Source organism: Ranitomeya variabilis, chromosome 2, assembly GCF_051348905.1.
Source record: "Ranitomeya variabilis isolate aRanVar5 chromosome 2, aRanVar5.hap1, whole genome shotgun sequence".
NCBI lineage: Eukaryota > Metazoa > Chordata > Amphibia > Anura > Dendrobatidae > Ranitomeya > Ranitomeya variabilis.
This window is the reverse complement of record NC_135233.1, coordinates 52,195,001-52,210,761: the sequence shown is the minus strand read 5'-3', so window position 1 is coordinate 52,210,761 and position 15,761 is coordinate 52,195,001. Positions and strand designations below refer to the sequence as shown.

The 15,761-nt window shown below is 41.3% G+C and overlaps 1 protein-coding gene across 2 annotated transcripts in view; it reads left to right on the top strand.

Annotated features, from left to right (window-relative positions):
* The window catches only part of SRBD1 (S1 RNA binding domain 1), a 242,494-nt gene that overhangs the window by 39,521 nt on the left and 187,212 nt on the right, over positions 1–15,761 (top strand). For both annotated transcript variants that reach the window (XM_077282407.1, XM_077282408.1), the window contains exons 10-11: positions 2,449–2,545; positions 4,448–4,589. In XM_077282407.1, the coding sequence (XP_077138522.1) occupies positions 2,449–2,545; positions 4,448–4,589 (239 nt within the window). The remainder of the gene's footprint in view (positions 1–2,448; positions 2,546–4,447; positions 4,590–15,761) is intronic.

The following is a 15,761-nucleotide window of genomic DNA, read 5'->3' as shown; positions in this document are numbered from 1 at the left end:
ATTAGCGTTTTCAAACGAGGTGTTAAGTGCTCTGGGCGGGACAAAGCACTTAACAATTCTTTGTCTTTTGCTTGATCTCACTGTCCGATTTCTGTGTCTGACATCACACAGACAGTAGGCAATCTATCAAGCAAAAGAGGTGGGGAAACATCTTCGAGAAGCAGAGGATTGTTAAGTGCTTTGCCACGCTTGGAGCACTTAACGCATCATTTGCACAATGATGAAAACTCTATTTACTCGGGAAGTAAGCAACAAGTAAAAGGTATAAAGGTGTTAATGGATTTACAATTTTACAGACCTGCATGCCCATATATGTGGTTTAGGTAAGTGGATCGGACGAGTGCGATCATAGCATTCACACCTATGATATTCCATGCGGCCGTGCACTTGTCAAATTTTTTTCCCAGCTCGAGTGGTCCGAGGAAAGAATCGGTGATATCTAATTTTGATACTATCAGAATGGGAAATGCACATCTATGGGTCCGTGAAAAGCATCCTAAAGTACTTGGATCACAGATTTTCATGGACTGACTGAAAACATGAAAACTGATTTCACTCTGACCCCCGCTCTATGTCCGCTCCGACCCCGCTCTATGTCCGCTCCGACCCCGCTCTATGTCCGCTCCGACCCCGCTCTATGTCCGCTCCGACCCCGCTCTATGTCCGCTCCGACCCCGCTCTATGTCCGCTCCGACCCCGCTCTATGTCCGCTCCGACCCCGCTCTATGTCCGCTCCGACCCCGCTCTATGTCCGCTCCGACCCCGCTCTATGTCCGCTCCGACCCCGCTCTATGTCCGCTCCGACCCCGCTCTATGTCCGCTCCGACCCCGCTCTATGTCCGCTCCGACCCCGCTCTATGTCCGCTCCGACCCCGCTCTATGTCCGCTCCGACCCCGCTCTATGTCCGCTCCGACCCCGCTCTATGTCCGCTCCGACCCCGCTCTCTCTCGGCTCCGACCCCGCTCTCTCTCGGCTCCGACCCCGCTCTCTCTCGGCTCCGACCCCGCTCTCTCTCGGCTCCGACCCCGCTCTCTCTCGGCTCCGACCCCGCGCTCTCTCGGCTCCGACCCCGCTCTCTCTCGGCTCCGACCCCGCTCTCTCTCGGCTCCGACCCCGCTCTCTCTCGGCTCCGACCCCGCTCTCTCTCGGCTCCGACCCCGCTCTCTCTCGGCTCCGACCCCGCTCTCTCTCGGCTCCGACCCCGCTCTCTCTCGGCTCCGACCCCGCTCTCTCTCGGCTCCGACCCCGCTCTCTCTCGGCTCCGACCCCGCCCTGTCTCGGCTCCGACCCCGCCCTGTCTCGGCTCCGACCCCGCCCTGTCTCGGCTCCGACCCCGCCCTGTCTCGGCTCCGACCCCGCCCTGTCTCGGCTCCGACCCCGCCCTGTCTCGGCTCCGACCCCGCCCTGTCTCGGCTCCGACCCCGCCCTGTCTCGGCTCCGACCCCGAAAAATGGTGTCCATCAGAGTCCACCGAGTTGTCCTGAGGTTACGATGGAACTTGATGGACCCCTATAACTCAGGTTTCTTTGCCGGTTGTCCGCATATAGTCTTGTTTTTTTGTGAAGTGTCTGACTTGAGACGATCATTGGGGGTGCCAGATGCTGGAACGCCACCGATCCATCATTTCTCCGTAGGATCCTTTTAAGTCCCAGTATTAATGGAGACAGCTGTCAATCAGCAGCAGGTCGGTTGGCCATGAATATCGAGGCTTCCACACATAATGGGTATGACTCATGCTGCACCTAATAATGTGCACTGAGCTATATCACCATTTTCTTTATTAGATTTTATATAGACAAAATTATATATTTTTTTAGAAACTTTATAAGAACATCCAAGAAATTCTGCATAGATTCATTGCAGGATAATACCACTAGAGGGCAGTGTTACATAAGTAAACGCTGAAGTTGGAAATCTTCTGATTGCAAATTCTCCTAATGGTTTTTGTCCATTTTTTTTACCAGTTTTTCTATGATCCGTTTTCCCTAATTATGCAGAATACCCCGGACTTAGTCTGATTTTGTGTAATATCACTTTGTACGTGTATCAAAGTGCTGATATCTGTATGATCTACTGCCTTGTTGCTAGCACTTTCCTTTTAGAGTGTCGTCCATCATCTAAAAGAAAAGTTTCTTTTTTTCTTATTTTTTATTTTTACTGGATATTTTTACTGGATTCTTGGTATAAAATGACGCTTTTCTGTACAGTAACAAAGGGTTTGTGAGTACAGATGGGCTTATCTGCTGAAAGGACAATTTTAAAAAATGTCTTCTTGTTACTGGTGCTCTATCGATGTGTATGCACTGGAAGCAAGCAAACAGTAATGTGAACATGACCTACGGTGTTCAGCCCAACTCAACTTATTATCAGTTTTCCCCTGAAAGCCTGAGCCTGGAATGAAATCATGGTATGTGTATGAACATAAATTCATTTGTCTTGCTTTACAGGACTTTCAAAACTGCAGGATATCGAGGCGGGGGTGCAGCACATCTTAGCCGACATGGTGGCCAAAGATAAGGACTCTCTGGAACACATCAGAAATCTGTAAGAAATAATACGCTCTCTGCCTCCTGACTGTGTCCTGTATGTGATCTTGCACGTAGCATTTCCCAGGTTTCCTTGGTGCCGCTATAGAACATGTGTGAAACATTCTGGTGGCAGTTTGGGGCGGTCAGGTGACCTGCCAGGTTCCCTTTAATCATGCAGGTAGAGAGAACATTTCTAAGAAGACGTTTCAAGGGTACGGTATAAGTAACCTGAGTTTTCCACTGCCTGGAGTGATGGCATATTGCTGAGCTACGGCCGCACAAATTGTTCCATGAGGACAGATTGTCAGGACTCCTACTGATCCTCACAAGGAAAGGCCACACTGTTGGCTAGAGGAGTTTTCTGGCCGCCTTCTTTCCTATAGAAGTATCCCTTCCCTCTGCAAAGATTTAAAGAAGACTGGAAAACTCCTTTTTAAAGAGAACCTGTCATCAGGATTTTATAGTCCAAACAAATGGCATGTACCATATTTGTCAGACCATAAGACACACTGTTACGCAGGCATGCTGTAGAGCAGGAGAACGCTGACACTTTGTTCTTCCCGGTCACTGAGAGAACTGCTCTTTCCTCCTGTCCCACACTGATCTATGTGATCAGTGCAGAGCAGGAGAGGAAGCTGCCGGGACCAGCACAGGAGCTCCACGGCCTGAAGGTTCTTCCATCCAACCAGCTCCAGGAACGTATAGGTCTTGGGATCCATTACAGGCCTGGAAGAATCGGCAAAATGTGGTAATTCATCGTGTGTGTAAGTAAATGTGCATGTGCAGAGCTGTGTGTGTCTATGTGCATGTGCAGAGCTGTGTCTATGTGTGCATGTAGCAGAGCTGTGTGTGTCTATATGTGCATGTAGCACCGCTGTGTGTGTCTATATGTGCATGTGGCACAGCTGTGTGTGTCTATATGTGCATGTGCACAGCTGTGTGTCTATATGTGCATGTGCACAGCTGTGTGTCTATATGTGCATGTGGCACAGCTGTGTGTCTATATGTGCATGTGCACAGCTGTGTGTCTATATGTGCATGTAGCACCGCTGTGTGTGTCTATATGTGCATGTGGCACAGCTATGTGTGTCTATGTGCATGTGGCACAGCTGTGTGTCTATATGTGCATGTGCACAGCTGTGTGTCTATATGTGCATGTGCACAGCTGTGTGTCTATATGTGCATGTGGCAAAGCTGTGTGTCTGTATGTGCACATAGCAGTGGTGTGTATATGTAAATGTCTATGTAGCAGAGCTGTGTGTATACAAATTTGCATATGTAGCATAGCTGTGTATATGTAAATGTGCATGTAGCAGTGCTGTTTGTGTATAGTACAGATGTTAGAGAAACACTAACATTAAATCTATTATTTTCCTTTTTTTACCATAGTGCATTGAAATCCGTTACAATCAACCATACACTTTCCTCCACCAGTGAAGTTATAGAAAAATGTTTTTCCTGCTGTCAAAACCCTGAGTGCGTCTTATGGTCCGAAAAATACAGTAGAAATCTGATTTGCTGTTTTAGTGAAATCCATAGTTTAAATGTTTTCATAATGAGTTGCACATGGGTAGGCAATGCACTTACAGTTCTGCTGCCTCTCTGCCTATTCCTCGCCCCCTGCCTGACTCTGACTAACAGGTGACCTGTCTGTCCCATCCATCTGTCTGTCCATTTGTTCTTCCTCAGGGAGATTGTTGAGATTGGCCTGCAATGTTTTGTAGATTTGTATCCTACAGATCTGGGGTTCATAGAGACAGGAATCTGGACTTTAGAGCGCACGGACGTGCTCGGCACCTGCCTGCTCTGAACACGGCCGGGCTCTGGGCTCACGGGGCTTGTGCAGGGTTCTGTAGGGGGATACAACTGTGTGTTTACCGCCTTGTGTCAACCAGCCATTGTTTTTTTGTATTTCTAGCTGCAAACAGAATTATGTCACCCTGCAGTCCACCCTGGCTAAATCAACAGGAAAAGAGAAGGAAGGACCCGTGAAAGACGTTGACAAATTCCATTTATATCACAACTTCACCAGCAATATAAATAGAATCCAGCACCATCAGGTAACGCCCGCCTCTGCTCCCGCCCCGCCTCTGCTCCCGCCCCGCCTCTGCTCCCGCCCCGCCTCTGCTCCCGCCCCGCCTCTGCGCTCGCCCCGCCTCTGCGCTCGCCCCGCGTATGCGCTCGCCCCGCGTATGCGCTCGCCCCGCGTATGCTCTCGCCCCGCGTATGCGCTCGCCCCGTCTCTGCGCTCGCCCCGTCTCTTCGCTCGCCCCGTCTCTTCGCTCGCCCCGTCTCTTCGCTCGCCCCGTCTCTGCGCTCGCCCCGTCTCTGCGCTCGTCCTGTCTCTGCGCTCGTCCTGTCTCTGCGCCCGTCCCGCCTCTGCGCTTGCCCCGCCTCTGCTCCCTCCCCGCCTCTGCTCCCGCCCCGCCTCTGCGCTCGCCCCGCCTCTGCGCTCGCCCCGCCTCTGCGCTTTTTCCAATGAGTTCTCCTTTCTATAAAGCTTGAGAGCGCTGCTCTGAAGCCCGGTGGATCATCAGTGCGCTCCTCCAATGCTGTGAATGCAAAACTACGTCTTGTGTTTTACTAAAATCGATTCGTCAGGAATATCGACACGTCCTCATTAAAGGGAAACTGTTATCCTTTTTTTACATATGAAAGTAGTGGTATGTCTGCATAGGAGCTCGTCCCTCAACAAAAAGATGCTCGTCACCAATTTATTTTATCTGAAAGTTAGGCTGAAAGTGCACTGGGGGGATGTCAGTCAATTTCACTTGTTCTGCTTTTTTCAAGTGCATTGATCCTCTTCCAGTGCTCTTCCAGCTCAATTTTCATACAGCTTCTGTTCTAGATTTCTCATGTCTGTCACAATGGGTCTATACAAGTAAAGGTATCATTTTTTATTAGGGGTCAGTGCCTATATGGCCATACCATGTAAAAAAATGTGCCGACAGCTGCTCTGTAAAGTGCCTATAAAATATGCATCCACTGCATAGAAATTGCATTTGACCTCTGAAATCCTCGGTTGCCCTCTGAATTGAAGGAGATTGACCCAATTGTATTTTACTATGTATAAGAAGGGCTGTGGATTCGGTAATCCAGACCACCAACTCCAACTCCGACTCATCAATTTTCCTGACTCCGACCCCACAGCGCTGCCTCAGTACTGAGCATTTACATAAAGTGCAGCACAGATTCATCTCATCTACGACCCCACAGCACTGGTCACTACTGAGCCTGTACATAAAGTGCAGCACAGATTCATCTCATCTACAGCCCCACAGCACTGGTCACTACTGAGCATGTACATAAAGTGCAGCACAGATTCATCTCATCTATGACCACACAGCGCGGCATCTCTACTAAGCATGTACATAAAGTGCAGCACAGATTCATCTCATCTACAACCCCACAGCACTGGTCATTACTGAGCCTGTACATAAAGTGCAGCACAGATTAATCTCCTCTACAACCCCACAGCACTGGTCACTACTAGCCTGTACATAAAGTGCAGCACAGATTCATCTTATCTACAACCCCACAGCACTTGTTACTACTGAGCATGTACATAAAGTGCAGCACAGATTCATCTCACCTGACCCCACAGCACTGGTCACTACTGAGCCTGTACATAAAGTGCAGCACAGATTCATCTCATCTACAACCCTACAGCACTGGTCACTACTGAGCATGTACATAAAGTGCAGCACAGATTCATCTCATCTACAACCCTACAGCACTGGTCACTACTGAGCATGTACATAAAGTGCAGCACAGATTCATCCCAACTAAAAGCCGAGATCCATAGCTCTTGAACAGAGCAGACATTTATAGGACATTTCAGAACTTTCCCAAATTCTTATAAAAACATTTACAGCACATCCTGCAGTGTACTACTATACCCAATGTATTATATATTTTAAGTGTTTGTGTCGATCCATTTTATACCGACTCCACCAAAACGGACACTGACTCTGACTCCACAGCACTGTGTATAAGGCTGGATTGACATCTCCTTTCTTGGTCTTAGTATAGACCGCGCTGTCTGAATCAGCTGATGAGGGACCCCTGCCTCAAATTCAATAGCCTTTTGGGGGCACCTATGAGGCTGTTTAGGAGACCCTGTGTCTGATCGGCCCATCACTGTCTGATATGAGAAAGTGGCATAATGATGTGACAATACAAGTGCTGCTGCACGCGATTTGTATGGCATAGCCAATCTTTGAATGTGCCATGAGTTGCGCAGACTGCGTAGGGGGCGCGGTGCCATTGCTTTGCCGTCATGTTCCGTCCCTCCTTATCCCTGTGCCGTTCATGCTGTACATCCCGTTGTGGCTCTAGTGACGGTGTAGACACATGCTGAGCAGGCTGATCGCTGTGATACGTGATATTTCGTCTGCCTTGTTCTCCCGCTACTCTTCACTACTGCTGATCCAGTCTTGCCCTTTTCAGAGCCGTACATGAATCAATATCCTAACCTTTACAATAAGAGCACCAGTCTGCCCTAATGCCGCTCCCCGGGGCAATGACTAATTTCACTAAAACTTCTTTTTTTTGGATGTCGAGTTTAGATCAAGTCTCTTTTTATGAAGTCATTGATTTTTAGATGCCAGAAGACTGAAGTATCAGAACCCCGGACCTCTCACCTTTACTGACACGACATAAGAATATGTCACCTTCACAGTTGGGTTTGTTGTTGTGCCGCTCACAGCAAAATAGAAATCCTGAATCCTCCATGGCTGTCCTACTAGTAGCATAAAATGCCATGGTCTTTTTATTGGAGCCAGACTTACACCCTTTACCCCCGAGCCTGTTTTCACCTTCATGACCGTGCCAAATTTTACAATTTTGACTAGTGTCACTTTATGTGGTAATAACTCTTGAATGTTTCAACGGATCCCACTGATTCTGTTTTTTTCGTGACATACTGTACTTCATGATAGTGGTAAAATTTATTCGCTATGACTTGCGTTTATTTGTGAAAAAACGGAAATTTGGCGAAAATTTTGCAAATTTGCAATTTTTATGTCCTTAAATCAGAGAGTTTTGTCACACAAAATAGTTACTAAATAACATTTCCCACATGCCTACTTTACATCAGTTCAGTTTTTGAAGCAGTCTTTTTTGTTAGAAAGTTATAAGGGTTAAACGTTTATCAGCGATATCTAATTTCTCCAACAAAATTTACAAAACCATTTTTTTTAGGGACCACATCACATTTGAAGTGACTTTGAGGGGTCTATATAACAGAAAATTCCCAAAAATGACACCATTCTAAAAAAAAAAGCTGTCCAACTCAAGGTGCTCAAAACCAAATTCTAGAAGTTTATTAACCCTCCGTGTGCTTCACAGGAATTTTTGCAATGTGGAAAGAAAAAATGAACATTTAACTTTTCACACAAATTTTACTTTAGTCCCAAATTTTTCAATGTTTACATGGTTAACAGTCGAAAATAAACCCCAAAATTTGTTGGTCAATTTCTCCTGAGCATGCTCATACCCCATATGTGGGGAAAAACCACTGTTTGGATGCACGGCAGGGCTCAGAAGGGAAGGCGTGCCATTTAACTTTTTGAATGTAAAATTTGCTGGAATCATTAGCGGACGCTATGTCGCATTTGGAGAGCACCTGATGTGCTAAATAGTGGAAACCCCCCACAAGCGACACCATTATGGAAACTAGACCCCTCAAGGAACTTATCTAGATGTGTGGAGAGCACCTTGAACTCCCAGGTACCTCACAGTATTTTATAATGTTGAGCCGTGAAAATTTTAAAAAAATCACATTTTCCCCACATAAAATTTTTTTTAGCCCCAATTTTTTTTTATTTTCACAAGAGTAACAGGGTAAATGAACCTCAAACTTTGTTGTGCACTTTTTCCTGAGTACGCAGATACCCCATATTTGGGGGAAAACTATTGTTTGGGTGCACGGCAGGAGTCAGAAAAGGAGTGATGTTTTGGAACGCTGAATTTGATGGAATGGTCTGCATGTGTCATGTTGCATTTGCAAAGCCCCTGATGTGCCTAAACAGTGTAAAACCCCCACAAGTGACCCCATTTTAGAAACTAGACCCCTCAAAGAATTTATTTAGAAGTGTGGTGAGCTTCTTGAACCCTCATTTGCTTCACAGAATTTTACAATGTGGATCTGTAAAAATGAAAAAAAAAATTCCCACAAAAATGTTGTGTTAGGCCCAATTTTTTTCATTTTCACAAGGACAGGAGGACAAAATGGACCTCAAAATTTGTTGAGCAATTTCTCCTGTGTCGTTGAAAACTACTTTTAAGGCACAGTGCAAAGCTCAGATTTTGGTGGACAGGGTTCAGGGTGGTATGTCACATTGACAGAGCCCCTGAGGTGAAAGAACAGCAGAATCCCCCCATAAGAGACTCTATTTTACAATTGCATCTCACTGCACCTGAATTAATCTAGGGGTGCAGTGGTCATATTGACACCACTGGTGTGTCACAGAATTTTATACCATTGGGCAGTGAAGAAAAAAAATAAGTACATTTTTACCACTAAAATTTTGTTTTAGGTCTAGATTTTACATTTTTAAGCTTCATTTTTATGCCCATTTCATGCTTCTGGAGGCACGCACTCCGGTGCAAGAGCTCAGTGCGGAGCGCAGGATAAATGTGCGCCAAATCTTACTGCGATCTTTCGGAGGCAGAATGAACAAATCAAGGGCAGGTGAAGAATTTGTGTTATTTACTTTGTACGCCGTTCCTCGTGCGGTATAAGTGATTAGGCAACTTTATTCTTCTGTTTTGTGCGATTTCAGCGATACCAGATTTATGTTGGGTTTAAATGTTTAGCTGCGGTCACTCACACATTAAAAGATGCTTCTTATTGCAAAAACTAGTTTTTCTATCGCCATATTTTGAGAGCTATATTTTTTACATATTTCAGTTGACCGAGTCATGTGAGGGATTGTTTTTATTGATATTATTACATTTTTATTGGTACCATTTTCGGTCACATGACATTTTTTGATTGCTTTCTATTCCATTTTTGGGAGGCAGAATGAACCTAAATCAGCAATTGAAATTTTTTTTTTTAATGCCGTTTCGCGTGTGGTAAAATTGATAAGGCAGTTTTATTCTTCAGGTCAGTATGATTGCAGCGATACTACATTTTCATAGTTTTTTTTTTTTATGTTTTGGCGCTTTTACACAATAAAAACTATTTTATAGAAAAAATAATTATTTTTGCATCCCTTTATTCTGAGAGCTATAACTTTATTTTTCCACTGATGGAGCTGTGTAGTGACTTGTTTTTGTGTGTGACAAGATAACGTTTTCAGAGATACCGTATTTTTTTTACATTTGTCTATTTGATTGTGTTTTATTCCTCTTTTGTTCTGCGGTATGATAAAGCAGGGACAGTTTTATAGGTCGGATCGTTCCGGACGCTGCAATACCAAATATGTGTACCTTTTTTTTTTCTTAATAAAAATATTTATTTACGGGTACAATATATTTTAATTTTTTATTATTTTGTGATTTATTTTTTTTTAAATTATTTTTACAATTTTGTTTTAGTTTTTTTTTTTTTTTTTTTCGTGTTTTACTTTGTACCACTATGGGACTTTCACTTTTTTCAGCCTCATCGCTAATAAAGCATAGTCGTGCAGGGGCTTTCCTATGCCTTATAAACGGTCAGTGCTGCACTGACACATAAACTTGCTACATCATGCTCTGAGCATCATTTAGGAAGTTTGCTAACGCTGGTGACCCGGATGTCATCATGACGACATCAGGTCACCATGGCAACGATGATGTTGCTGGGGAGCTGATCCAAGGGCAGATGGGCTTCCTCCTTCTGCCTGCTCGCTAAATTGTGCAATCGATATCGATGGCAGCATTTAGTGGGATAAAGTGCCGGGAGCTGTGAGTGCCAGGTGTCAGCTGTCAGAATCAGCTGTCACCCATCGGCGATCGCCCGCGTACAGCCCTCTGTGTTCGGGTGCTCACCATGACGTATATATACTGCATTGGTCGGGAAGGGGTATTCTCATCTCCAAGATCCTATCCTAATATGCAGTAGGCGTAATAATAATAATATTAGCAAATACCTCCACTTAGAAATGTAGTGTAGTTCTTCTGATTCGCTATGTCACCTACAGAACATTGCAGTAACTTAGCTGGCTACCTAACTGTTACTATATGAGTGGTCATAACCATGGATACCTAAGCTACTGCAATGCGCTGCACATGGGGCAAGCGACATGGTGAATCAGAAGAACTATACTGTATGTCAGTCTGAATAGGCTAGTAAGCGACCTCATGTAATCAGTTGGCGGTCATTTATAGACATCCAATCGGTAAACGGTATAGCGAAAAAAAAATACATTAAAACTCCTAAATCAGGTTTTTTTGGCCCCTGCAACAAAATGCAATAAGATAAATGCGATAAAAACCTTTTATCTACATAAATTGGTATTAATAATAACGTCAGCTCAGGGTACAAAAAATAAGCCATCACACAGCCCCCGATCCCGAAAAATAAAACGATCTCGGAAAATGGCATCAAATGCAAAAAAAAAACTTGTTACAAATTTACAAAGTTTTTTTTTTTCCACCATTTAAATGAAAAAAAACAAAACACAAATTATATGTGTTTGGTATCTGCGTACTCGTATGGACCTGGAGAATCAAACTCTCACATCGGTGTTACCATATAGTCAACATGGTAACTAAAACCCCCCATAAAAACAATTGTGACATTGCACTTTTTTTTTTTTTTTTTTTTTTTTAAATTTCACCGCATTTGGAATTTTTTTCCCCCCACTTTCCCATGCATCACATGATAAAATGAATGGTGTCATTCAAAAGTACAACTGGCTGTGGAAAAATGAGAAAAAAAAAAAAAAAAGTTATGGCTCTTGGAAGAAGAAAAAGATGAAAAATTGTCTTATTCCTTAAAGGGTTAAGTGATAATCTGCACTGAATGTTAAACCAATAGGAAAAGGGAAATAATTTTTTTTTTTTTATCTTTGTATTTACATTTTTTTTTGCATTTTTGGATAAATATTGACAAAACCCCACAAGGTCCAGACATTGAGCAGAAGAGTCAGATTGCTGCCACCTCTGTACCGTTGACAGATGAGACCTTTGGGACATGGCGGCTCTGCTCTCCGAGACATTGACCTGGACTCTGGATTCCTTGTGCTTTCTCTCTGACCCGCTCTGTCCTCACTTCTCTCTGCGCTGGCGTAGTCAAGTGTTTCTGGTGTCAGGACCCATCATCTTTCAAGTAGGTGCCAAGTTGCTTGGCGTAAAGCACTCGGTTTGGTAGCAGCGGCAAACATTTTAGTCTGAGACCTGCACAAAAGAAAGCTTTCTAATTACACTTCCAAATGTAATTTTTTTTTCTCTCGACCTCGCTATATTACATTTCACCTTTTTTTTATTTTCTGGGAATTCTGCCAACCGAAATACATTTAATGTGCAGGTGTTAATAGTATTGACTCATTAGTTTGTGGTATTAGCTTATAGTGCCGAGTTGTTTTTCTCAGACTGCTCACCTTAGACATGACCTCAGTATTACAGATTGGGATTAGATTTAATTCTAAGGAACAACATGATTCAGCTTCCAACGGCAGATCTATTACTCGCCCTACGAATAAATCATTCCGTTCCAAAAATTGCATTTGAATTGGAATTGTAGATCTTTATTTTTTTATTATTACTTTTTAAAATTATTTTTATTATTTTTTAGATCCTTTATTTTTAATCCTGAAACTCTAGATCATTTATTATAATACTACATTCTAGATTTGTTTTTACTTTTAATTAATATGTCTGTTATGAAATAAAATATTAATATAATTATGTTAATTATTAATTTTTTTATAGTCTAGATTTTAGTTTTTTTTAAATTCTAGGTCATTTTTGATCATTTTATTAGTAAATTCTAGTTTTCGTTATTTTTACCTAATATTTTTATTAAATATATTCTTATTTATGATTTTTATATTCTAAATCTATTATTTTTTTGCTTTTGAAGTTCTATGCCATTTTCATCATTTTATTAGTAAATTCTAGTTTTTGTTATTTTTACCTATAATATTTTATTGTTAAAAAAAATTCTTAATAAGAATAATTTTTTTTATTTTTATATTCAAAAGCTATTATTTTTTGCTTATTAAATTCTAGGCCATTTTTCATCATTTTATTAGTTAATTCTAGTTTTTTTTTTTTTTAACTTAATTAATATTTTTTATTATGAAATAAATTATTTTTATTTATTAACAATTTCTTTATTTTTATATTATAAATCTATTATTTTTTACTTATGATATTCTAAGCCATTTTTCATAATTTTATTAGTCAATTCTAGGTTTTATTTTTTACTTTTAATAAATATTTTTATTATGAAATAAATTATTTGTATTTATTAAGAATTTCTTTATTTTTATATTCTAAGTCTATTATTTTTTACTTATGAAATTCTAGGCCATTTTTCATAATTTTATTAGTAATTTTTTTTATTAACTTTGAATTTTTATTATGTAGTAAATTATTATTATATATTCATTTACTACATAATCAGAATATTAATTACATGTTAATAAAAACAAGAATTTACTAATAAAATGATAAAAAATGGCCTAGAATTTCATAATTAATAAATAATAAATTTAATTAATAAAAGTAAAGCATTTCTTAATAATAAATAATTTATTCAGAAAGTCATTATTTTTGTTTTCTAGATCTGTTATTTTTTTCATTATGTAATTCTAGGCCATTGTTTTATCATATTATAGATTTTTTATTTTTTTTAATTTAGGAAATTTTAGATTGTTTTTAATTATGAAGCTAGAGTTTTTAATACTTTTCAGTGTGCAATTCTAAGTTTGTTTTTTTATTAATAAAAAAATTACAGATATTTTTTTTAATTATTGACATATTGCCGTGAATATTTTAGAATTACTATTATTTGCTTTCCTCCATCTGTAACTTTTTGGTTATTTTCTTAATAAAATGTACATAAGGTGATGTTTATCATATTTTAGATATAGTCATTTTTTTCTGTTTCAGAGAAAAAAACAATTAGTAAGACAGGGCCTATTAACATGTAGTGTAAATTCTGCACTTTTCCTACAGGTGTCCACCCTCAAATTTGTAATACTTTTCTGTCCTTTTTAATTTGTTCTTGTGTGTGGGTGTGTGTTTTTTTTTATGCCTTTCTGTGTAATGGCTACGATCCCCTGCTGACCTGTCTGTATACTTTCTTTTGCTTCCTCCCCTGCCCAGGAGCTGTGGCATGATCAGACCATGTCCCTGCACGGTCAGACACAGCCATCAGGGTATGTGCACACGTCCGGATTTCTTGCAGAAATTTCCTGAAGAAAACGTTTTTTTTCCGTTTTTTTTCGCGTTTTTTTAGCATTCTGCAAGCGTAATTAGCTTGCAGAATGCTAAAGTTTTCCAAGCGATCTGTAGCATCGCTTGGAAAACTGACTGACAGGTTGGTCACACTTGTCAAACATAGCGTTTGACAAGTGTGACCATCTTTTTACTATAGATGCTGCCTATGCAGCATCTATAGTAAAAGATAGAATGTTTAAAAATAATAAAAAAAATGGTTATACTCACCTGCAGGCGTCCGTTCCTATAAATGCCGGTGTGGTTCAGGACCTTCCATGACGTCGCGGTCACGTGAACGGTCACATGACCGGTCTCGACCATTCACAAGACCGTGACGTCATCGCAGGTCCTTCACCGCACACCAGCTATAGAAACCGAAGCGGCAGCATGCAGCGGAGAGGCGGGAAGACATCGAAGGTGAGTATATGACTATTTTTTTATTTTAATTCTTTTTTTTTGACCAATTATATGGTGCCCAGTCCGTGGAGGAGAGTCTCCTCTCCTCCACCCTGGGTACCAACCGCACATAATCTGCTTACTTCCCACATGGTGTGCACAGCCCCGTGCGGGAAGTAAGCGGATCAATGGACTCCTAGGTGTGCGGAATCCCCGCAATTCCGCAAATTTAATGAACATGTTGCTTTTTTTTCCGCGATGCGATTTTTTCGCGGAAAAAAAGGCTACATTTGCACAAAAAATGCGGAATACACTGAAAATAATGGGAGGCATATGTTAGCGTTTTTTTCGCGTTTTTATAGTGAAAAACGCGAAAAAAACGCGAAAAATACTGAATGTGTGCACATGGCCTTACACAGTACACAGCAGGGGCACATTTATAAGATTACCTCAGCACAGGAACATTTTATTTAAACGCATCCAATTGTGGAAATTATTATTATTCCAAGATCTATTGATTCAAATCAACTTTTGTTTGTTCTAAAACCCCTTTAATGTTAAGTTCACACTTGCCACGTTGAGCTATTGGTGAATTTTTGACAATGTTTATTTTCACTGCACAAACAAAAAGGAAGCGTCTTACACTTTTAGAAAAGTGGAAAATTGGATTGCGCTTTTATAAGTGTCTGATCAGAGTGTGATGAGCAGAATCGGACCAATTTTCTCGGATCAGAGAAAAACAGTTGTGTGACCCTGGCCTAGGGCCCCTTCCGCTCCAAACTTAACACATCATGCCAAAAAAGCTGTAAAGGACGCTTTAAAAAAAAAAAGCTCTCTTCAGAATGGAGCGTTTCCTGAAGTGGTTTCATCTTGAAAAAAAGGTTTTGGCTTTAAGCTCTGTGTCAAGCTAGCTTTAGAGCTGAAAAAAATGCAATGTGGTTTTTCAGAGAGATCCAAGTCAAAATCTGTTGATGCGCATTTTCCTGTGTTTTTTTGGAACCTTCCGTTGAATTTAGTGTAAGTTACACCAATTTTATCCTTGAGGGGCACAGTGACTTATTTAAGGACTTGTACACACGACCGATCTTCTCGTATGAGTGCGATCTGTGATTTTCACGTATAGCACTCTTACCTGTGATATTCTATGAGGCTGCACACATGTTGAACTTTTTTTTGTTCGGACAGAGTGGTTCGCAGATAATATGGGAGACAGGGCAAGTCTATTAAATCGGCTGAAAAAAAAATAAATTGGGACCGCACTTGGGTGACATCCGAATGCGGTCTAATTTTGACGGACTGATAGAATAGAGAAGGTGGAGAACTTTTTTTTTTTTTCGAGAAAGGTAAATTTGAACCAAAATGTCACCATGTCACATGGGGTAAATAAGGTCCTCTTGTTTTGGTAACTATTTGAGTTCTACCTACCTTTTTATGGTGATATATATTTGTATAAATTATAT